General features: G+C 35.7%; 2 protein-coding genes across 10 annotated transcripts; both read left to right on the top strand.

Annotated features, from left to right (window-relative positions):
* The first annotated feature begins 2,149 nt into the window (after positions 1-2,149).
* On the top strand, positions 2,150-18,539 carry LOC132045343 (galactan beta-1,4-galactosyltransferase GALS1). The gene is given in 3 exon segments (XM_059435898.1): positions 2,150-3,302; positions 3,778-4,552; positions 17,986-18,539. Coding segments are annotated over 2 exon segments (1,401 nt in total). The 5' UTR covers positions 2,150-2,262; the 3' UTR covers positions 4,139-4,552; positions 17,986-18,539.
* Positions 18,540-18,653: 114 nt separating this feature from the next.
* LOC132045344 (uncharacterized) lies at positions 18,654-24,535 on the top strand. 9 transcript variants are annotated; one of them, XM_059435904.1, is made up of 6 exons: positions 18,654-21,739; positions 21,908-22,049; positions 22,231-22,272; positions 22,385-22,574; positions 23,238-23,423; positions 24,172-24,535. In XM_059435904.1, the coding sequence occupies exon 1, from the start codon at positions 19,249-19,251 to the stop codon at positions 20,488-20,490; it is 1,242 nt and encodes a 413-aa protein (XP_059291887.1). In that variant the 5' UTR covers positions 18,654-19,248; the 3' UTR covers positions 20,491-21,739; positions 21,908-22,049; positions 22,231-22,272; positions 22,385-22,574; positions 23,238-23,423; positions 24,172-24,535. The 9 variants fall into 9 exon arrangements, with proteins under 9 accessions (XP_059291887.1, XP_059291884.1, XP_059291886.1 ...); XM_059435901.1 differs by lacking the exon at positions 21,908-22,049 and having other exon boundaries at positions 22,189-22,272; XM_059435903.1 differs by lacking the exon at positions 21,908-22,049.
* Positions 24,536-25,320: the final 785 nt, after the last annotated feature.

Here is a 25,320-nt window from a genome sequence, read left to right on the forward strand (position 1 = left end):
TATGTACTTCCAATATATATGCACAATGTTACTGTAAGGATCAGAAAGTTGAAAATTGATCTTTTTAAAGTTCTTTAGCTTGCATTTATCACTTTGTCTTCCATCGTTGATTGTCATCTTCCCACTTTGGTTACATATTAATGTCATTATAGTAATTTTCATTCTCAAATATTCGAATGCCCACAAGGCCAAAAACTGAAGATCTCTATTTCTTGTTAATGCCAAACGATCCCCCCCCCCCCCCCACCCAACCACCTCCCCAGAAATAGAAAAAAAAAAAAAAGACTATAGTATATTAGACGATGATGCTATTACTATGTTGTCATTTTTCTCGTTAGACATCCCCCTCTTTTTTCAGTCCTTGCATCTGTTTTGACGTGACACTAATTTAGTACGAAGTCTAAACTATGAAGTAGCCATTCAATTGTATTGGCAGCAGTAGTAACTAGTAAGAGAAGAACATGAAATACTGAAATGTTCTTTAAAACTAGTTTTTTAACAAATAAGACATCATATTAAAATTTAAATCTGAATAATTAAATAAATATAAAAGTTCTAAATAAGAGTTAGGGTCAATGCATAATTAATCTCTTTTCCCCTGGATTAGGCAAATAGAAAATTTTCCTCCGTAATAAAGGCATTAATCATTTGCTCCCTAACTTTGTCAAATAAACTTGTATATCAATTATTAACTTCTGTTACGTTTATTATTATATACATCTCCTCTTAACTCGTGGTCAATCAGAATCGGATGTTCCTACTTAAACTTTAGGGAGGTCATCACTCTCCAGACCTCCAGAATTCTACTAACAGAATTTTTTGACACACCATAATATTCAATTTATCACACATTGTAAGAACACAAAGGTAGAGGTACTTGTATATTTTCTTGATAGCAACTACGGAAAAGGGCCAAATATACCCCTGTACTATTGGAAAAGGGATAAATATACCATTCGTTATATTTTGGGTCCAAATATGCCCCTCCAGTTATACTTTTGTCCAAATATACCCCTCCTCCGTTAAACTTGTCCAAGGTGGATACTAAATCTAATGTGGCATGCCACCTCACCACCCAACTCATTTACCCTCTTCCGCTTCTTCACTCACCACTACCATCTCCTCTCCCTTTACAATCACTGCCACCATTAGCCCCGCCACACCACCATCTCCACCTTCACTCCCTCGGCCAACATCAACCCTAATTTATTCACTGTGCTTAAGCCCATACATACCTTTTACCAATAATAATAACCCCATTATAGAAAAATCAAGCCGTAGGAAGAAGAAGGTCGAAATTGTTACATTATTTTTTATTTGGATTAACTGTAAGTCGAAATTAAGGTAAGAAAAGGAAGTTCCTTTGTATTTTACTGTTGAAGATATGTTCTTAATGAAAAGTGAATAAATAAAGTGATTGTCGTGTTCGACCTCCAAAGCCACCATCGCCTATGGTCTATACATATAAATATAAATGAGTTGATTTATATATATACAATTTATATATATGCATTTGCAAAATTGTATATTTTAGTATTGATGAATATTGAAGAAATCAATCACTTTGATTTTTTTTCATCTGAGAAAATCGAGAAGTTTGTGGTGTTTGATCGGAAAAGTGAGGTCCAGCAATGCTATAGAACTACGAAGTCGTCAGAGTTAAGAAATTTAGATTATTCGTGCGGTGGTGCTAATGGTAGCAGTGGTTGTAAAGGGAGAGGAGACGGTAGTGGTGAGTGAAGAAGGGGAAGAGAGTGGTAAATGAGTTGGGCGGTGAGGTGGCAGCGCCACATATTGTGGTGTCTATCTCATTGTCAGTTGTCGGTCTTGTCGATTTGGTGTCCAATTTGGATAATTTTAACGGGCAGGGGTATATTTGGATCAAAGTATAACTGGAGGGATATATTTGGACCCAAAATATAATGGGAGGGGTATATTTGAACCCGAAGTATAACGGGAGGGGTATATTTGAACTCAAAGTATAACGAAGGGTATATTTAGCCCTTTTAGAGGTATATTTGGCCCTTTTCCGTAGCAAATATAATAAACCTAAACACGATATCCAGATGATGAGGAAAGGGAAATGGCAAAAATGGTAATAAAGAGAAGATCTAAGTGCCTTGTTGTAGAAGGAGGAAAGCGTGAAGGAGAAATCTGATTGCAAAGATTAGTGTCGGTCCACCATTCCCATAGACACTTGTCTTGCTGTCTCTTCACTTCACTATACTACTAGTGCTAGTTCACTCTGTTTGCAGTTCCCTAATGGCTAAAGACCCAACAGGCACCGGAAAAATGTTCTTGTGCTTCGACACGAGGCCATTGGTGGCCACATTGCTGGCCTTCAGCCTTGTCATGCTCATCTGGAATCTCCAACCTTACTATGATACCATCCTTACTTCCCCCGCCTCTCCCACTCCCACTTCTAAACTCTCCATTACTGATCCTAACAAACGAAACGGCAGTGCCGCCTCTCTCTTCGTCCAGATGGGCGCCTATCGCGGCGGTCCTACCACCTTCGCCATCGTGGGTCTCGCTTCCAAGCCCCTTCACGTCTTTGGCCGCCCCTGGTATGAATGTGAGTGGATTCCCAACAGTAATGACAATGCCAACTCCTCTAAGAACCTCAAGGCCAAGGCTTATAAGATCCTCCCTGACTGGGGCTACGGTCCTGTCTACACTGTCGTTGTTGTCAACTGCACATTTTCAGTTAATCCTAACGCTGATAGTAAGGGAGGGAAGCTCATTCTCTATGCTTACTACGGTGAGTCTCCCAAAAGATACGAGAAAATCACAGCATTGGAGGAAGCGCCTGGGTCTTACAATGAGTCCAAATTCAGCCCCCCATATCAATACGAGTATTTGTATTGTGGTTCGTCCTTGTATGGGAATTTGAGCGCGTCCAGGATGAGGGAGTGGATGGCCTATCACGCCTGGTTTTTCGGGCCCAGCTCCCATTTCGTGTTTCATGACGCAGGTGGAGTGTCGCCCGAGGTAAGGGCGGTGCTGGAGCTGTGGATACGTGCTGGTAGAGTCACGCTTCAGGACATAAGGGACCAGTCCGAGTTCGATGGCTACTATTATAACCAGTTTTTGGTGGTGAATGATTGTCTCCATAGCTACTGACACGCTGCCAATTGGACGTTCTACTTTGATGTGGACGAGTACATGTATCTTCCCGATGGCAACACTACTCTAGAATCTGTGTTAAGAGAGTTCTCCAACAATACTCAGTTCACCATTGAGCAAAGTGCCATGTCCAGCATGCTCTGCTTGAATGATTCCTCTCATGAGGACTATTCCAGGTATTCTACAATTTCTATAGATACTACTTCATCACTGAGCTGATTAATAATCTGCCTTGTTCTCATTTATATGCCTTTAGTCATTGTTGTTCTTGTTATCCTAATAGCTGTTGCTACTGTTACCACGCTGCTTCATTAATTGCTTCCAATTGTCTCTCTTGGGGAACCAGAAGGCATTCTGTAAATGCATTTATCAATTAGAGCTAATCAGGAACTAAAACTTGATTGATCTTGTCAAAGATGCCATAGCATTGTTGCATCGTCACACACTCACACTTCCTTCTTAGTAAGACTACTGTGTTAGCGAAAGAAGAATAGAGTTTGCATTGTACTATTATAATTTGTCAAAGTCTCAAAGAATTGTGGGATAGACCAGCACATCAGCAATGAAATTAATGTTCTTTGCCCTTTCTTTCATACTACCCATTTGATAACCCTGGGCCTTTCCTTTACTCATATATGGTGGTTGTTACAGGCAATGGGGCTTTGAGAAGTTACTGTTCAGGGACTCGAGAACTAACATTAGGAGAGATCGGAAGTATGCCATACAGGCAAAAAATGCATATGCAACAGGTGTACACATGTCAGAAAATGTAGTAGGAGGAACGTTGCACCAGACAGAAACCAAGATCCGCTACTATCATTATCACAACTCCATCACTGTACACGAGGAGCTCTGTCGTGAGTTTGTACCCATATCCGCTAAGCATAACATTACCTTGTTCGATAAGCTACCATATGTATACGATGACAACATGAAGAAACTCATCCAAACCATCAAGGATTTTGAGCGCAGCATCATTAATGCAGCTCCCGACCATACCACCAACTCATAGGATCAGTACATTATTTCTTTCTTTCGCCATTACATAGTACAGTATTAAATCATTTTACCTGATTATATAGAATCTTACCACAATGAAGAGAAGGAACAACCTTGAATTCTAAATCCTGGAATTGATGAACAGTGTTGTGTAGTAGAGTAACAGAGCTCTTCTTTTCCTCTTTCGTATCATGTGGATTGCTGCTGAAGTGTGCCCTGCTCCTAATTCTTGCCAGTAACTCTCCAACTTTTGTGGGGCTGGGACATGAGGCTCACCACACTTGGCTTCTGCTGACTTAACTGGTTAATATGAAATAATTTGTATCCACAAATTGCCAGAAGGGGAAGTTAGGTTTATTGGTTGATTTGGGAAAAGGGAGAGATGAGGGGCCGTCCAAGTCCCCACCAGGAGATTTGTCTGTAAATGGTAATCGTTACATCTTCTTATATGACTGTTATGTTTTCAGTTCTTCCTTTTTCATTTCATTTCCTGCTTTTGATTTGTCATTCTAGTGATTGTTTTTTTCTCATTGAAGTAGCAGTTTGTGGATTTAAACAAGTTATTTTCTAGAATAAAATTAAATGCCCACAGCTATAGAAAGAAACCCCGATGTAAAGAAGCTCTCACCAGTTGTTCTTTTGTCTGTTTGCAATAAGGGAATATTATTTCGTACTGACTTGGGTATAAATATTAACATGAATCTCTATTAATTTGGGGAACCCCTATTAAAGATCATTATTGTTAATTTGGATGGATTGTAATGATTGAATATGGGTAGCCGATTTGCTCTTTCTTAAAATAACATAAAATCGCCCAACAAATGATGAAGGCTCACATGTAATTTTTCTTGTCATGTGTACTAGTTTTTTTTTAATAATCCCTCAATTTCAAAATAAGTGTCCTTTTAGGCTTTTTATTTTGTTTCAAAATAAGTGACACTTTAGGATTTTAAGAAGAAATTAATTTTATTCTTCCAAACTTTCCCTTATTCTTTTTCTAAGTACTAATTAGGGATAAATTAGTAAAAATACTCTTAAATTTTTAGGAATGAGTAATTTCTTAAGGAATGTGCATAAATTAAAAAAGACATTTATTTTGAAATGGAGGAAGTACCTAATTAGTTCTCTAATCCTTCCACTTAAAATGATGCATCCAACTTGCCCCACTTAGGATCCATTTTTTTGCGCGGAGTGCCCTTCTTTTGGGCTGGTCTTTATATTTTGCCCCTCATTTATGCCTTCTTTAATTTTTGCCCCTGCCACCTGTTTAATTTTTTGACGAAATTACTCTTACCCCATTAAAATCCTTTCTATTTTGTCATTTGCCCTTTTCTTTTCTTTTTTTGCTTCTTCGTTCCTCCTCTATTTTGTGTCTGTCTTATCTGTTCTAAAATTTAAGTACGAATTTGGATCTTTTGCTCCTTTCAATATTTGTTTTTATGTTAAATTGTTGTTTGTTGAATTGATATCTTTGTCTTCGTCGTTTTTTATATTTAATTGATCCTTTTTTATTTAAAATTATAGTGTTTTGTTAAAGTGTCCGTATGATTTTTTGAACTTTAGTTTTCGTTGCCCATGTATATATTTTGGTTTTTTGAATGTCGTATTATGAATGTCGTAATATGTTTTAGTTGATTTTGATATGCGTTTTGGTTTTCTCTTCGTTGAATCTTTGAAGTTTTACTCAGGAATGTACCGTTTTATGTTGTTGCCGTTGTTTTTGTTTAATAATCGATTTTTGTGAAGAATGTGTTTGTGCGAGGCGCATATGCCGCTCCTGCTTGCGAATTTTTGTTTTTTGAAACTACATTTATGCCTATTCCTAAGATAATTTCGTGATTTAAGTTACTTTGTACGTGTTATGATTTTTTGGTTTTTTATGATAGTTTATATGTTTTCCGATTATAAGCTTTAGTTTAAGATTTTTGGTGTTTTTTTTGTTTAGTAACCTCGTGTTTTCATGAAGATCGTGTTTGTCCGAGGCAACATATGCCGGTCCTAAGAGAGTTATTGGTTTTTGAAATCGGTTATGCTACATGTGATAAAGTTTGTCGATAAGATAAAGTTATGCTCGTTCCGCATAACTTCATGAATTAAGTTAATTTATGTGTGTCTTTGTTTTTTGGTGTTTTCTTGTTAATAATTTTTGTTTTTATGCAATCTTATGTGTTTTGGTTCTTTCTTCTATTATGTGTATTTGTGAGTATGACATGAAAAAAAGAGAGCAAGATCTCATGAAGAAAGCAAAAAATAGATTGTTTTAGTTGAGCAAGATCTGTGAAGAAAGGAAAAAATAGTTTGTCTTAGTTATTTTTGCACTATGTAATTTTGTTTTTTTTGGTGCGCCCTTGTGTTTTTTGTAAATGTTATAAGATTGTACAGTTTGTTTTGTGTTATAAATTTCAACTTTAACCACCTTTGTAATTTGATGGTGTTCATTTTTAATCTCAACTTCTCCGTTCATAAAAGCTGTTATTTTGTTGAAAATCCAAGTTATACCCTTTCCATCACAACTTCATGGTTGTTATATAATAGAAGTTTGTCGGGTCGGCATAGTTTCTCATTATGTAAATAGAAGTTCCGCCCATTCCAAGCAGTAATTTAAGTTAAGAAAACTTGCCATAACCAACAACAAAGACAAACCATTTGAAGTTATTTGACCAACCCAAAATGCATTTATGGGGATTATTTGTGAAATCGTTTTTTTGTTGAAAACCAAATTTATGGTGGTTATTTAATAGAGTTTGCCGGGGTCGGATAGTTCCTCATTTTATGAACAAGTAGTTCCACCCATACCGTAATCAATCGCCAACAAAGATAAAACGTTTTTAACTTTTCTCTCGAACAAATAACGCATTTTATCGGGATTAGTTGAGACGCCATAATGGTTGTTTTAGTATGAATGAATTTTTTCTATGAATGAATGAAATATTTTACTTAGTGTTAATTGTATTGTGCCGAATGTTTTATCCAATTTTCCAAAGATTTTAAAATGTTATATAAGCAACAAAGCCCATAAGTATGCCGCTACCCGCATACTTATTTATTTTGTAAGCGAAAGACCCGCCGGTCCAAGATAAATGTGAAACATGAAAAAACAAGAGAGAATAATATTGTTATGTCCCAAGGCATACATCTATTAAACTTACCAGATGTAGTATTTGAGATACCAATTTTGTTTCCCCAAGCAAAAAATCGTTATACCCGCCACAAGAGGCATAAATTATAAACCTGATAATTAAATTTGATGATTTTTTTTTTTTTCCTCAATGTTTTATGGTAGAGAATTGTAGATTTCATGTAGTGGACATTTATCTCTTTCTTATATAGTTTTTTATTATCAACAACAAGAAGATAACAACTTAGTAAAAGAAAATAATAAAAGAAAGAATGGACGAAGAATAAATGTGTGATTGATGCTTGAAGTCTCGCCTTAGTACTACCAAAGTTTTGCCATTTCTTTCAGCAAAGCATGACATGCGTCAAGAATCATAAGATCAATTCATATAAACCATGTATAAGAGCGTGATGTTAGATGACAATTTCTCTCTTCCCCGTATCGTTCGAATATGGATCGAGAGCCGGATCGTGGTTACTGTGTTGCCCTGTGTCCAAAGAACTCGCATCTACCACATCCGTACGTGTACTTTGTCGATTCTCTTCTTGGGCGATATCTTTTTGTTTGTTTTCTTCCAGTGTCTTATTTTAACATCAAAGGCATTATTTTAATATCCATAATGTTTTGTGGAATAATCCATGAGTCTTGATTTCCAACCGATAGTATTTCACCTTTGTATGTCTCGCGTGCTTGTTTCTTGAACCGATCCCCGCACAATATGTAGATTTTGGCAAACTTCTTTGTCTATAACCGCCATCGTACGTGTACACGGTAACTCGTCGGGCTTTGAACTCCAAGCACTCACAAGTCATATTCTTCAAAGTTCTACATTGTATTGATATCCTTCATCTTTCACAACAAATTTGACGGAGTTATGTTTTCTACCCGTGGAAATTGACAATATAAATGAGTGATATTTTTTCGGCAATTTTCGATTACGCGAGAGTTATGCCCTTTCCGCATACTTCCTGCTGAAAATAAGAGTCCGCCTTCCTTGTAAGATATAAAAATAGGTCACGCTTGTTCCTTTGTCAAAGATAACTTTTGTGTTTGTTTGATTTTAAACTATACATTGTTCATAAAACTAAGATTTAAGTGTATGTTGGTAAAATCTACTTACTTTCATTGTGAGTATAAAAGCGTTGTCATAATTATGCCCTTACCGCATAATTCCATGCTAGTTAAAATAAGAATCCTTTCCTTCCCATAACGAAGTATAAAAACGGGGTCATAGTTCTTCCTTTATCCAAAGATAACTTTTGTGTTTGGTTAAAATTAAACTATGCATTGCTCACCAAACTAATATTGAAGCCGTATGTTGGGAAAATGTACTTACTTTCATGAAGCCTCTACTTATCTTTTCGTTAATCTTTTCAGCCCAACATGTCGTCACGGTGATCGTTCCGTTCGTATCCAATTTTCTCTCGGAAAAACCAATTTTCAGCCTTGTTCTCGATGTAATCAATACATGCCATTATTGGCAACTCCCTTGCTTTCCTCAATACGTAATTCATTGTCTCGACATTGTTCGTCGCGAGTACGTTGTAACGCCCGTCGGTGTGGAACGAACGTGCCCATCTTCTCGGTGGTTCTTCTTCTATGTATTCTCGGCAGCCTTTTGGGTCGATTTGTTGTATCCGTGACATAGGTACGAAACTCGCCCGTTTCAGTAGTTGCCGCATTGTAGAACAACGATGGATCGCTTCGTACGGGAAATATTTTTGCAAGTTCTTCTCCAGCGTGGTAGATGCATATTCCATGCCGGGTATCCGGATACGCTCTTTTGATTGCGCCGCAATCGACGCGTGGCGACGGAAGAATCGACAGGTCTTTCGCGCGTGCCAAACACCTTTTTCACGTGTCCGAAGAACCACCCGTAGGATTCATTATTCTCGCAGTCCGCAATACCAAACGCTAGAGGAAATATGTTGTTGTTTCCATCTACAAGCATTTACGAGCACACCGCGGTATTTTGATTTCAAGAATGTCAGCATCCACCATTATTATCGGGTCTCATAAAGTGTTTCCAACCCTCAATCGATGCTCCATAAGCGAAAAAAAGCATACTTAAACTTATTGTCAGCACCCATTTGATGTTAGCAACCGTCCCAGATTTCTTAATTTCATCATGTGAAGATATTGCGGTAGAAGTGTGTAGTTATTTTCTCGGCGTTCCTCTTATGACATTATAAGCGTGTCGGGAGGGAACGCCATGCTTTGCGGTAACCAATGTGCAAGCCATATCCGCTTCTCATTTCTTCAATGACAAATTGGGTGTTATCTCTCGTAGCAGGTATGGCGTACTAGGTCCGTAATGTATTCCGCTACGACTTTTGAAGTTGCATTCCTCATGTCGATGCGATGAAATTTATTGAACAACTATGTCTCTTTTCAAAGTTAACTACTTTGAAAAGTTCGATCCTCCGAACCTTGAACCGTGGAAACGCTAAACGCAGTCAAGTTCAACACATCCGATGTAATACCGTCGCGTGCATGACTTTTCTACCTTGTACCGTTGACGACGAGTAATTGCAATGTTATTCATGCACTTTTTCACCAGATCTTTGTCTTTGAATAAAATGCCAACTTCTATTTGATCAATCGACGCACTAGGTGTCAAAATTTGTGTATCATTTTGTATCCTCTTCCTTCGAGTGTCTTTCTTTTGTTGCATGGTCAGTGTTTCGCCTCTTCAATCGTCATGCTCGTGAGTAAGTGATACAACATTCATTGAAGTTGGATGCTTTCGAGAAAGGTCATTGTTTACAACTTGCTCAATGTTTGGCGATTGCCATGTAGGCCGCCGAGGTGTCCGGTTAGGAGTTACTATCTCGCTCCGCTCGTGGAATCCCAAGGTTATGTCCAATGTGGTTGTGTTGTTCATCATCCAAGCCAATTTCGACATGTCTTCTTCATAAGCAATGCAAAGTTGTTTGTCAATTTCCTCTATGGTTTGTCCTTCCGTCATTAGGATAGAGTCATTATGATGTTCTTGTAATGGGTTGTTCTCCGCACCGAATTGAACTCTAATATGAAACGGAATTTCTAAAGTTGTCATTGTTGTTGAGCGGTACAAGCAAGTGTGAAGATCAATGTCGTTTGTTACACGCATCCCTTTGGATGTTTTCTCACCGGTGTCAAACCATATGTTGGTCTCTTTTTGCCGAGTATCTTCAGGTATGCCCCGCAAATATCTCGTCGAGTGAATTGTTGAAAATTTACACCATCATTGACAAGTATTAGCTTGGTTTCATGATTAACATAATTGTAGGTGGCGTCCCATTTGCCGTGAAGGCTACGTAGATGCATCTTGGTGTCATTTTTTTGTTAAACTTCCCGCATAAAGAAAGATTCACTTGAGAAAAACCAAAATGAAATGTATTTAAGTTGTTAGTTTTGAAAATTTAAGTTCCCGCCCTTCCCACAGACTTTGCATGTAAAGTCATGATGTATGCCGACACGGCATACTCTACCATTTTGTAAACAAGTTCCCGCCGCTTACTAAAGATTCTTCAAAACGGAGTAACCGTTTCGCAACAGTTTATTCCAATGAGATTGCAACTTGATTATTTTCATGAAACCGAAAAACCTCTCTCCGTCTTTATCCAATTTAAATCAAATCCATCCAACGGTTCGCGTTGGTTTATACTTCTATATAAACCAACACAACTTTTGGAAGAAGGAAAAAAAAAACACTTTACTTCGAAAATCGATATAATCACATACAAAATGAACCAAAATCAACATATTGTACATGTTAATGGTGTCCACGGCAAGCACATGAACATGCCCATCTTCATAACCAAATTCATCCTAATATTGCAAATTTGCAAATTACTCATGAAATTGCCGATATCAAAAGAGACATAGATTTTCGAGGGCTCTTTATGGTGCTCTAAGCAGAGAAAATGATGATCTGCGAAGAGAATTACGATTTGTAAGGCAGAGGTTATTCCAGCACACTGGCCAAATTGACGATGGGGCAATTTGGAATGGGTACACATGAAATTAGAACTGATGTACTTATGAAGTTAGGATTTTATGTTTTGTGGACATATATATATTTAAATGTATGTGTAATGAAGTGTAAGTATCCGTAGGTTTGTAGAATTTTACTTTAATGGCTTCTAAATAGAAGTATTGCCTTCTCCGCATACTTGTTCGAAGTTTGTTCACAACATTGCCGATAACGGCATACTATACTCTTTTGTAAATTTAACTTTTGCCTCCTCCGCATGAGCACTTTTTGTTTTTGATGATAATGCACTAACTCGTTTTTGGTTTAAAAAATAAAAAAAATGAAAACCTCCTCTACCTTCATCCAATTTAAATCAAATGCACGCAAATGCTTATTGCGATTAGAGGATTAACCGGACTAATTTATACTTCTATATAAACTTAACTTTTGCCTTCTCCGCATACTTGTTATGAAATTGGTTCACAACATTGCCGATAACGCATACTATTCTCTTTTGTAAATTGAACTTTTGCCTCCTCCGGCATGAGCACTTTTTGTTTTGCTGATGATAATGCCTGTTTTTGGTTTAAAAAAATAAAAAAATTGAAAACCTCCTCTACCTTCATCCAATTTAAATCAAATGCCGCAACTGTTGCAATTTGAGGATTGACAACCGGACTAATTTATACTTCTATATAAACCGTAAATTTTGCCTTCTCCAAAGATACTTGTTATGAAATTGGTTCATAACATTGCCGATAACTAAGATACTATTCTCTTTTGTAAATTGAACTTTTGCCTCCTCCGCATAAGCACTTTTGTTTTTTCCGATGATAATGCAATAACTGCTTTTGGTTTAAAAAAATAAAAAAATTGAAAACCTCCTCTACCTTCATCCAATTTAAATCAAATGCTCGCCAGCTTATTGCAATTAGAGGATCGATGCAATCGGACTAATTTATACTTCTATATAAACTGTAAATTTTGCCTTCTCCGCATACTTGTTGTGAAATTGGTTCATAACATTGCCGATAATGACAGATACTATACTCTTTTGTAAATTGAACTTTTGCCTCCTCCGCATGAGCACTTTTTGTTTTGTCGATGATAATGCAATAACTTTTTGGTTTAAAAAATAAAAAAATTGAAAACCTCCTCTACCTTCATCCAATTTAAATCAAATGCCTGCAGCCGCTTATTGCAATTAGAGGATTGACGAACCGGACTAATTTATACTTCTATATAAACCGTAAATTTTGCCTTCTCCGGATACTTGTTATGAAATTGGTTTCGGAAAGTTGCCCAGTAACAAGATACCGTACGCTTTTGTAAATTGACCTTTTGCCTCCCGTACACGTCTTGCCTTAATTCAAGTTTAAATCGATAAGCATTGCTCGATTTAAATTGAATTTATTATTATTACAATTTCAAGTAAATAAGCATTGTATACTAATTTAATTAAGGTATAAAGTAATTAAAATCGAACAAAGCAACAAATCCAATCAATTCTATTTTTGTTGATTAATTTTATCATGCGCAATTTTCAACTGGAATTTGTATGTCATCCGTTTCTTAATAATCGAGGTCGTAGAAGATGATTTTTTTCAAATATTAACAATCTAAACTCAATAAAATCGTTAAATTGAGTTGAATTAAGATTTGTACCTTTTACGGATGTTGTAGCAAAGAAATCAATTGAGAAATACGGCTTGGAACAACGATTTGAATAATGTGAAAAATTGGGAACGAAGTTGGCACGGGTTAACGATATGAAAGAAGCAAGGATTTGAGAATAACGATATTTGTTTTTATATGTAACGGCCGGGGGTAATAATGTCTTTTTACTATGTTGCTTTTGCTCGGAAGGGCAATAATTAAAGACCACCATTTTGAGGGGCAAAATCTAAAGACCAGCCCAAAAGAGGGGCATTCGCGCCAATTGCCCCCTAGGATCCCCTTGCATGATCATCCAAGTCATAACATTTATGGTTAACAAGTATAGCCTATAAAGCTTTAGCCCATTGGTTAAGACCACGAGATTATGCCGCCTTCTTGAGTTCAGAAATCACATGATTATGTCTCTTCCAATAGTCAATTCGGGTATATAACCCATCCAAAATTTAGCAATTTGGGTGAATTATTGAGGGATAAACTCGTTAAAGTGAGCTTTGCCATAGTGACCCATGAGATGGGTTAGGTCCACATCATGTAGCCCAAGCCCCAAGAAGGTTAAAAAGAAAAGTATTCTTTTTTTTTTCCTCGGATTGCCCTTCATTTGGGGTGATCTTTAATTTTTGCTCTTCAAATTGGCGGTCTATAAATCTGGCCATGCAAATTTTGCTTTAAGGCCCAAATTCTACCTTCAATGGCGTACGCAAGATGTTTCATAAACACTGTCAACATGTAAAAGAGTGAACAAGTGAATAAATCACTATAATGATATAATATCCTAAAAAGATAATTCAAATCATATTAATAATAAAACTCATTTAAGTGCCACTGTGTGAGTTTCTTTTACCGGTTTCTTTTAGGATTTAAATAAGAGAGTAAGATAAAAAAAGGTGAGGCCGAGCGGGTTCGAACACACGACCTCCCACGCAAAATTGTAGCGCCCAACCACCAGGCCGCGCGCAACTTTGTGTATATGCAGTGTCATTTTTAGTACTTTTATCTTGTATTTTCGTTTTATTTATTTTTTATATATGTACATTTTGTAAAAAAAAAAAAAAAAAATTGATGAAGCGACACACGCGACACCCGCTCCGTACGCCTTAGGCACCTGGAATTAAAAAGACATAGGGCAAAAATTAAAGACCACCACTTTGAGGAAGAAACTTAAAGACCAAGACCACCCCAGCGAAGGGCAATTCTACAAATTGCCTTTCTTTTTTTGCCTCAACTTCACTCCATTGTTACCAACTCATGATAATCTAAAGTAGAAGTAACAAAATGTACGGTAACATTCTATGCTCACAAGAATTATATTTGACATCCTATGATGTAGGCACTTAAACTATATCTACTTATTGAAACGCATGGAGGAAATCTATATATATATATATATATAAAAGCAGGCCAAAGGCCTACTGACGTGGCATCACAGAAATCCAATATTTGTATTTATCTTTTTTTTACAGATTTTTGAGGGGAAAAAAAAAAACAAAAAGACACCTTAAAAACTAAACACCAAACACACACCTCTTCGCTCTTTACACCCCCCCCCCCCCCCCCCCCCCGTCAAACAACTGTGCCCCAGGGTAACCGATTCTCTTTAAAATTGAAAACTCAGTCGTCGCTTTACATTTTTACCACCAACAGTCCCTTCATTCCCTTCTCTTCTTATTTCGCTTGCTTACAACCGGTTATGACATCTGTTGATGAAAGCAAAGAGCCTCCATCTCTTCCCTTTTTTCTGCTTCTGTTTGATTCTTATTTCCCTCAAGGCCGCTTGCAATTTTGCTTATCCTCGACCAATTTATGCAAGGAGTTACAGGTAAAATATCCTTCCCTGTTTATGTAGTTTAATTTCATATGTGTCTTTTGTGTGTGTTATTTTAATTTTCTCTTACTTAGGAGATCCAAAAGTGTTTCCTTTTAGTCACATGTTTTCCATGTATGAAATTCTTTAGATCAGATCATGATAATTGTGCAAACTAGGAGACGGATACAGGTTTGGTATTATTTTTCTTTGCTCTTTCATCTAATAGTTTATATTTCTTTTCCTCTTTCATCTAATAGGTATCCCTGTGAAATACACTTTTTCTAGGCGTCAAGCAGTTCAGATCTTTTACGGCACATGATTGACATATGGAATTTCATTTATATGTGATGAAGAATGTAGTGGTTCTTCTAATATCATCCATCTGAGTAAGAGCCTTACACAAGCCCTTATGAGCAACTTGAAATTATTAGTAAATGCCTGAGAAATAACATGCTAAAATAGTTAGTCTATGATGTTAATTGATAAACCTGAATTTCATATTTGGTTAGCACCTTTATTATTTAGGTTAATTGACAAAGTTGTTACTTTAGGGAGAAGATAATATTAGCCACTTTCATTTGTTCTCAAGTGATGCATATTTCATATTTGGTTAGCACCTTTATTATTTATGTTAATTGACAAAGTTGTTGCATTAGGGAGAAGATAATATTAGCCACTTTCATTTGTTCTCAAGTGATGCATATGGTGCTTTAGTACTATATCAGGGCCTAAGAATGCAATTCACGTGTACCAATATAACTTGGCTATGCCATGCGGGAGTTATGGGTTTACCTCTGTGCGCACCACCTGTGAGGTAGCGGCTGCAGGTTATTTTCATTAAAAAAATATATATAAATTTTTGAGATCAAATTGGCTTGCGCACACAATTTATGAATCGGATCTTCACTGTGCTAAGAACGTTACTCAACAACCAAATCATGCTACCTTTTCGCCCCTCTTTTGTGTGGTTCAATAATTAATAGTACTTCAAAGTCTGATTAACATTTTTTTTTTTAAAAAATTTGTGAGACAATATAAGGATGGGATAGGTGTTTAAATTGTGTTAATTATTTGATAATTTCTGTTCGAATGGAAGCTTATAATTAGGCATGTTTGTGTTTAGCGTTTAGTTGATAGATGATAGATCATTTTTCTAAACCATCCACAAAGGGAATAAGAACCATGAATGAGAATTCTTAATTGTGATGCTTCGAAATATTGTCATGCACTCCATAATGCATTTGCATTTGGCAGCCACATTATGTGTCGCGTCAATATGATTAATTATGGGGTCAAGTCAAAACTTACAATACACAACATAAAAGAGGGGTAGTAAAGGAGACATTTGGAAGAGACAAAATGAAGTGTTTCTTCGTCATTGATACACCCCAAGATAGCCATCAAGCTTGCGGATCCAACCTTGTATCAAAATATTGCTTGAAGTACTTTGAAAATGCATGGAAGGAGGATTTGAGGCTTGAAGGGATACTAAAATGGAAGTACAAGACTCCACTTGGAAGAATACATGGAGCATGAAAAAAGAGGCCATTTATACAAAAGGGCTATTTTTGAAAAACAAGCTCATATGCCAAAGAAGACAAAGAAAACCCGATCCTTATTTCATTTGGTTTATTCTAATAGTTAAATGCATATTTGATTGTTCGTTTTAACCTCTCTCATATTTCTCCTTTAATTTCTATCTATCCTAATTGTATTCTTTAATTCCGTGTTTTTCTAATTTAAATCATATCATTTGATATCAGAGCCTAGTTTAGGTTTGTTCCAACAAATCTTAGTCTCAGGATTTGGGAACTACAAAAAAAAAAAAAAAAAAAAGATTTGAAAAATTGTTCTTTTCTTCCGTGTTGTTGATAGTAATTTATCGAAAATCTATTTTGGTGTTCTTTACTGAAAAGGTCCAAAAATCTAGTTGACTTGTTTACATCAATATTGAATCTAAAATTGTGTCTATGTGATTGAGTAGCTGGTTGTGTAAGTCTATTTGAATCTTTTCTTATTGTTGAGATATTCAAAAAGGATTTTAGCATCCATTAAGAACCCACGACGAACTGGTCGACTTCAAAATCCCGAATCTAAGTAAATTGTGAGGTTTACTAGTGGATGGAGCTGCTAATTAGTTGTTGAACTCATTACCTGTATTTTCTAGCTTGAAGTTCAAACCCAGATCTGGAAAGCTTTGCTCGAAAATTAAACGGGTATGACCTAGATTTTTTTAAATCAACTTTAGGAATGGGATTGAAAGTTTGGAACTAGTTTATTGAGCTGAGAAAAGATATGGGCGTTTGAAGAGCTAAGCTTCTGGTTTTCCTTGTTGATCTGAGAAACCTATAAACTGGACTCCATTGAAGGTCGACGAAGCTTTAATATATATATTTCTTTGAAGTTGTTGGTCTTATTGTTTATTCGAAGTTGTTGTCGAGAAGCTTCACCGAACCTCTTTGTGTTGAATTGTCAATGATTTGGAGACCATTAGGTGGAAGAACATACTGGTTTCGTGGTCTCCATTTAAGGTACTAGGCTGAAATCTCCATTGATAACCATTGAAAGAGCTCGGAGCTTCCATTTCAAATTTCGGGTTGCCGCAAACGTGAATCGAATCGAGTGGGTAATATATCAAAAGAACCGCAACACCGGCAATAGTTCATATCCAAATTTTGGAGCTGTTTGGGGGAGATTTGAAGTGCATATGGATCCATTTTTAGTCCAGTTCACTTGAAGAAGATGAACCGCTCTAATTTCCATTTTGCAGAAATAGCCCTAATTAGTCTATATGAGTCCAGGAGCCAATTTCTGTCCAATTTAATATATAACCTTTTCTAGTTTGTTATCTTCATTTCCTTTTCATCTTATTTTGATTATTTCAAGAAGCCGACATCGGTATTAGTCCATATTAATGTTGTCTAGTTCATTTTGTGTGCCTTTATCATTTTGTGCTTGCTTTTCTCATTTTTGCTTCATTGTTAATTGTTTGATTCAAGTCCGTTTGCTTTCATTTGTCCGTTCTTCGTGTCACATAAACTCCACTCAGAACCGATACTTGGAGCTCATTCAAAGGACAGTTAAAGTTGTGGTTCTTGAGATTGAGGATATAGGCTACTTGTGCGAAAAGGCTTGAGTGGTGAGATCAATTAAGTGCGGTCACAAAAGCCATCGGCCTTTGAGTGATACACAAGCGAAAATTGAGTGAAATTGATTGAGTACCACATATAAAGGTGAGGGTGTGATTGTGAGGCCCTTGTTTTATACTAACCACTCTTCTTTGTTTTAAAATGTCTTTAATAGGTACAAGGAGTTATATGGGAGAGATGGATGGCTATGAAGCTTTGAAGTATATTCCTTCTCGTAACTCTCATACTAGTAGAATATCATATGAATATTGTTATGATGAGTTGAATGAGAATCCTCAAGATCTAAGGGTAATTGATGTGAAAGAAGAGATTTGTAGATTTAAGGTGGCCATCAACTATCAAAAGGGATACACTATTGAGGTGGGAAGAAACATATCGGAAAATCTTATTAGTCCCGCGGTTGTAAAAAGGTTGGGGCTACTATGTTATCAATTGTCTACTTCAAAGTTCATCAATGGGACACGGATCAATGAAGTAATGGATAATGTATATATTAGTAAAGGAGAATATTTTTATAATTCACCATATGTGTTTCCTTTGGCCACTTGTGACCTATGCTTGGGATCTCCTTGGTATAAACGTGGTTATGATCTTGTTTATGAAGATGTGCGTAGAAGATTCATGGTTCACAACTGCGTTGGAGTTTTAATGAACGTCTCTTTAAGGAATTGCCTATCAAAAAACCACAAAAGGAGTAAGCTTGTGGAAGCCTACAAGAAGAGAGGAGAAATGTGTCTTCTTAATCTACTCAAGTAGAAGTTTCTATAAGTCCTCGCTACGATGACACATCAAGAAGTCCTACAAGTTCAAGCCACAGAAATTAATGAAACAAGTGTTGGCTTGAGAACTACTCAAGAGGTGAGCTATAAGTCTTGTTACCAATCCAAAATAAAGTAGTCAAAGAAGTCAAAAGATAGATCTCTAAGTCCAAGGCTTGGAATTGATTTGAAGGGCCATCCTAACCCTTCAAAGGGTATTCTTGGAGTACACCCTAACTTCCCCAAAGATGAGAGACAAAAGATTGAGAGAAGTAAGGGAGAAAAGTGGCAACTTAAGAGAGGAAAAAGGAGAGAATGTGTGAAGTGATGTGAGAAAGTTTATACACACTTTTCTAACTCTAACAATTTCAATCTTTTCTTCTCCTATTTGTGATGTCTCTTGTGTAGGTACTTTTGGAAGCAAATCGTTATTGGAGGATCCAGCGGGAGTGCCCCTAAAGAATCCGAAATTTTCCCATGCTTGAAAGATAAAATGGAGGCCAAGACCATTTCTTCAATTGGTCAAGTGAACTTGAAATTGGGAAGTCAAGGTAAAGAAGATCCTTTTCTTGAGAATCAAGGTAAAATAGCTATCCCTAATACTTCAAGTGTTTATAATGTTATTAATGAAAGTGCTTATACACTAGTTGATCCTTTTGATGACCGAATTGGTTCTTTTTTGCAAGATTAATTTGTGTCCATCTAGTGTTGACACTTGTGATATGAATGATAGTGCAATGTCATGTGATAAGAGTGCTCATACACTAGTTGATCCTTTTGATGATCGAATTGAATCTTCTAGCAAGATCAATTTGTGTCCACCTAGTGTTGACACTTGTGATGAGAATGGTAATATTGTTGACACCTTGAATGTGAGTGGTGGCTTGTATTTGTGTAATCTTGATAATTCGTCTTCTTGCAATATGAACCACAGTGATTGTTATAGGCATCCACTAGTTGATGTCAATTGTGTAGCTAATGAAGCTATTTCTTGTGAGCTTGTGAAGTTACAAACTAGTGATGTGCAATTTAAGAACGTTAGTGGGCTTGAAAGTGCTTCGTTGAGTAATTGTTTAATTCATGATCCTATTGCTACATTTTCTCATAGAAACACTATTCTTATTGCTAACTTGATAGAGGATGATTGTCTTTTTGCAAGTGAATTTAGTTGTCTTGATTCCTTATCTTGCAAAGGCATGAACTCTAGTTGTGCAAGTAACTTTGAGTTGAGTTTGAAGAATGCAAGTGCAATGTCATGTGTTGGCAAGACTAGAAAGAGTACTTTGCTTGAAAAGAAAGACAACATGATAAAAATTCATTCTTTGTTCTATTTCATGAATTCCATTAAGAACATAGGTTTGGATGAAGATTGTGGTAACTATCCCTTTATTGATATGGACCTTTCTCTCTTGAAAAAGGATGATCCTTTGGTTGAGGAAGAATTTGATTTGCTTGATTATTTGAGAAATCCAACTAAAGATTATTCTTACAATGTTGGCATTGATAGTGACTCTTTGTATGACTCTCCACCTTTGTTTGATGAAGATAAAAATGAATTGCTTGATTCTTGTGGTCTCTTGAATTATGACATTCTTGATTCAAGTGGTGGTTCATGTCATGATGAAAATGTTTGTCTTTTGAAAGAAGATAACACTTGCTTAGAACATGATACTCCTTTGAATTGTTCTAATCTTAATCTTGTGCTTAATTTTGATGAATCCAAAAGTGAGCTTGAAAATGGGGGCATCATTGATGAGTTTATATTAAGTGAAACCTTTCTTTTTGACTTATTTGCACTTGGTGAAAATAGTATTTTAAAATATGAAAAGTGCATAATTTTGGGAATATGTTGTGTGAAGAGTTGCTGGAAGATTCTACATGTTTGGATGTTAGCAAGCTAACTCATGATTTGTTTGATGAAAGCAAATCATGTGAGAGGCAATCCTTCAAGAGTGAAGAAGGATTCTTAAAGAAGGAGGGACACTTGAGGGTCAAGGGTAGTGAATTAAGAGATATTAGCTCTAATATCAGTTTCTTTACTTACTCTATCCCCGATTCTAAATATACTTTTGGGATGGACTATGCTAGAGCTTCTACTTTAAAGAGTAAGAAGAATACATATGAAGTTTGGCATGGCATACGTGAGCTTAAAAATAGAACCTTTTCTTGTGATTATTCCATGTCATTGATTCTTGACTCATGCTTAGATATGGTTCAAATATTTTTTGAGTCTTGTGTGGGGGATACTTTTGTATTTGATCCCGGAGTAGTTTTTGTACATTCTTCTTGGACATGGATTGGCGTGTTGTGTAGAGTGTGGAATATTGAGTATAATGCATTCATGTATAAGAAAGTAGATTCTTCACTTGAATTAGAGGGAGAATTATTCTTTATGATCACTAGAGCCAACATGAACTTCACAATTTGTTCTCTTAAGATTGTTGGTTTTATTTATTCACCCTTCGTTCATAATTATGTGGATAGCCAAGTATTTGCATCTTTTGTGTCATACATGCCCTTTGTTGAATTTCTAGATGCTTGGTGATATCATAAGAGTACATTTTGGGAAAAATTTGTTGATGCTTCTCTTGTTTGTGTTATTATTGCTAACCCGTCTTGGAGATTACACTTGCTAGTCCTTGGATCTTGTTTGGGTTTTGTTAAATTTATCATGTTAGACAAAAATTCGAGGACGAATTTCTTCAAAGAAGGAGGGAATGATACACCCCAAGATAGCTATCAAGCTTGCGGATCCGACCTTGTATCAAAATATTGCTTGAAGTACTTAGAAAATGCATGGAAGGAGGATTTGAGGCTTGAAGGGATGCTAAAATGGAAGTAGAAGACTCCACTTGGAAGAATACACGGAACATGGAAAAAGAGGTCATTTGTGCAAAGGGGCTATTTTTAAAAAACAAGCTCATATGCCAAAGAAGACTAAGAAGACCCGACCCTTATTTCATTAAGGGCAATTTTGTAATAATTATTATTAGTCTTTATTCTTAACCTAGTATAAATACTACACTATGTCATTTTATGAGGGTTAGATTGTGTTGATGTATGAAAAATTGAGCAAGTGCTCTTTGTGAGGATTTTAAGAATTCCTCTTTCTTTTTGAACCCTTTGACTACTTTGGATGAGTGAATCCAAGTATGAGTTCAAGTTTCATTTCTTCCTTGGTTTATTCTAATAGTTAAATGCATATTTGATTGTTAGTTTTAACCTTTCTCTCATATTTCTCCCTTAATTTCTATCTATCCTATTTGTATTGTTTAATTCCGTGTTTTTCTAATTTGAATCATATCATTCATTCTGAAGAATGAAATGCAGGTGGATCTCCTCAATGTCAGAACCATGTTTTAGACTTTAATTAATGATATAAATGGATCTAATAATCAAGGGTTAAACTGATTTTTGAGTATTGACGACTGTTGGGGCTTAGGGGATCCAATTCATTCGGGTCTCTCTATATATGTTCCATTTTTTTCTTTCTCCTCTCTATATTCCTTCTTTTGGATTTCTTTACGCTATTACTATTTTAATATTTGGTTTACATAGAAAGTTTGTTTAAGAGTGATGGATTGATGTTTTTGCTGCAGAAATATTAGTGCAATGAATTTATTTTGCAATTATTCTTATAGGAAGTGAAAAGGAAAGAAGAGGTTTTAGGCTTTTAGCAAGAGGTATTTTTCCACTGGTGTATTACTAATACATTTAGAGCTCTTGAATTATATCAAAATTTTCCTCTATAAATTAGGAGTATTTGATTTCTGATATTCCCTTTTCTTTTGCCAGCTGATATTGTTATAGAGGAAAGGAATTAGCCATCAATTTTCTTCATCATTCATTATGACAATTGCAAATGAAATCCATCTAAAAAAGTTGCATTTAAGGAAGAAATAATGAAGATGAAAAGTACCATAACTTTCAAAGACCCATATCGCCCATAGTCCAACCTATCTCTCACCACTTTGGCACCCGATATGTAAGTTCACTTTTTCCGATTTGAAATTGTTAGGAAAAAAATTGATAGTTAATAATAGTTTAGTGAAAATAAGTTAAGATACAACTTTCTATGGAAATTAATACAATGTTTGTAAACAAAGTTAATTGAGCTTGACAAGGTTAGCAGAAGATGCAAATTTGTTCCATCACCTTTTAGCTTTTAGCCAATAATAAATACACGAGAACTTTATTAAGAAAAATTATTGGTAACCGAAATTAATGACTTAATATTTGAAATTCCAATAAACTTTTTGTGGATAAATATTCCTAAGTCCTCACAGAATACTTCTCATGAGAAATGTTGTTTTTGTTGGTCGTAAGTGTCCTCTAGATTATGTTCGTACTAATGTCTTCATAACTGCAAGCTCTATAAGAAATCAGGGCCCTACAAGATTGTGGTGCTGCTGCCAAATATTATTGGCTTGAATTTTGTTTGAACATGTTCTTTTTACTTTTTAATTTTGTTGGGTCCGGGTTAAGTATTGTCCTGTAATTTTGCAAATTCTTAAATTTTAGTTTCTGAAACTATGTAGACTGAGATGTGGTTTTTTGTGTAAATTTTTCTCCCTGTTTTAATTTCGATTTGGGCAGAAGTAGTTGCGATTTTTGATATTTATTGGATTGTTATTGCAATTGCTTGAAGGTATATGTCAAAGCCTTTCTGCAACGTATGGGAAGTGTTGGAAATCTTTCCTGAACTTGAAACAGTGTGATCACGAGCCACTATTGATATTCTGGCACATGCTTTGCACACAGAATTTCCGAAGGCTAATTTTTTTTTCAACGTTGATAAAACATCTCTAAAGATAGAAGTAGAAGATGGGGAAGAGTTACTTTAAAAATTATTCTCTTTTATCATGCAAGTTCTTTTGATGTGTGGCAGAACCAACCTGTCTTGAATACTTTTTAAAGATAAGTATTTCTTAGCTTAATAATTCATATCTTGAATGGGTAGTCATGTGCTCTATCACCTTCCATTTGACAACTATGTTGAGTAGATGATACTTTTTGACTTAACATTCTTTTAGCAGCACATTTGTCACAGTTACTTAGTTGTGCCTGATCTATCGTATATTGTTAAGTTCAAGTTGCTGGCTTCATATGATATTGCGAGTAAAAAGAACTTATATCTTGTAGTTTACCTTGTTTGTATTCATTTGGCTATCTCACGGAGATGCTATACTCTGCATTCAACGTTGTTTTTCAAACTTCATCCTTTAGACACTTTCCTATTGGAGGCTTGGAGCTCTAGACAAGGAATTTTTAATGATAAGAAAAGTAAGATTGTAAAAATCATAGATCCTTATAGAAGACATCTTAGAATAGCTGCTTGGTAGATCATTTTCCCTTTGGCATAGGCTTTTTGTAAAATGTTTTATGTATTGGAGCTTATAATTCCTTAGGCCTACCGATATCTCTATGCAGATTTGTTAGTTTTAGAGTAGGAAAAGGAAACATGAGTTTGATACATGAGGACTAATTTGAGTTGATGGTAATTTTACTTATCAACTTTATGATAAAATTATGTGTTTGTTAGTTCACTGGGATTCAAGTTGACTTGCTTCGCTGTATAGCAGCTATTGTTTTTTCTGTGTGGCAAATTCAAGAATTACACGGAGAAAAACCCCCAAAAAGAATAGCTTTGAAACAGAAACAAAAGCAAGGCATAAGAAGGAGAAAATTGAAATGGTTGCTTTAGAAGAGGAGGAGAATGTTGGATTCCAACTTCAAGATTGATCATTTGCAAGGCAGTGTCTTACCCAATTTACATAGAACTTGAATGTGATTTCTCACATAACATGTTACTTTCTTCTGTAATTAAGCTACATTGAACCAATTTAATGAATGCACTAGCTTATTTGCAAAGTGAACTCCTTTCTGAAAAAGATTAATTTGTAAGATCATCTATTTTTTTTACTATCTCTGCTTATTATTGCATAACTTCTACCTCATTGGTGTTCTTTCCTCCCATTTGTCTTCTTGGATTGGTTCGGTGATATCTATGTATAAAGCATGTAATATGTGACGGAGCAAGAATTTTCACTAAGGGGTTTCAAAATATAAAGAAGTAAACACAAACAATTCAACAAGATTCAACAACTACTATATATGCATAAAAAGTAATTTTAATTATATATACAGTGTAATTTTCTCCCGAAGGGGATTCGGGGTTCGGATGAATCCTGTTGCTCCACCTGGCTACCTCCCTAATGTAACTGTGCATATATAGGTCACTTGGCTTGATATTTTTATGAAAGGTTGAGCTAAGCTTAATGGTTAGATGTAGTTTTCAATATCATGTAAATTATACCTTTATCTTGTGAGTATAAGTGACAAGGTGCGAATCACAAAGTTTAAAATGCATCTTGAGGTTGTTTCTTTAATAATTTTGTTTATGAGCTACCTCAGGATTATGAATTTATAATTGTATTTTTATATTTTACGCAACTTATTAAATTATCGGTCAATGTATATAAAGCGAAAAGAAGTGCTATTATTACGTAAGAACACAAATCTTAGATTTGATTTGATTCACAACCGCACGAAAGCATGCAGTAAATACCCAAGTTCTACTATATAAGAATCCAAAATTTCCCTTCCTCCTAACAATAATTAGAGATGACAGAATTTATTGAATTAGTCATCAAGTGTTGATTATGGTGTTTCATGTTCCGTTAGTATCAGCATGTTAAAGTAATACTTAACAGGATTTTTAATACAATCAA

The sequence above is a fragment of the Lycium ferocissimum genome, unplaced genomic scaffold (genome assembly GCF_029784015.1).
Source record: "Lycium ferocissimum isolate CSIRO_LF1 unplaced genomic scaffold, AGI_CSIRO_Lferr_CH_V1 ctg653, whole genome shotgun sequence".
Taxonomy (NCBI): domain Eukaryota; kingdom Viridiplantae; phylum Streptophyta; class Magnoliopsida; order Solanales; family Solanaceae; genus Lycium; species Lycium ferocissimum.

Bases quoted from the DNA above. Each gene is read 5' to 3' on its own strand.
- LOC132045344 (XM_059435905.1), top strand. From the start codon at position 19,249: ATGACCGAATTGGTTCTTTTTTGCAAGATTAATTTGTGTCCATCTAGT.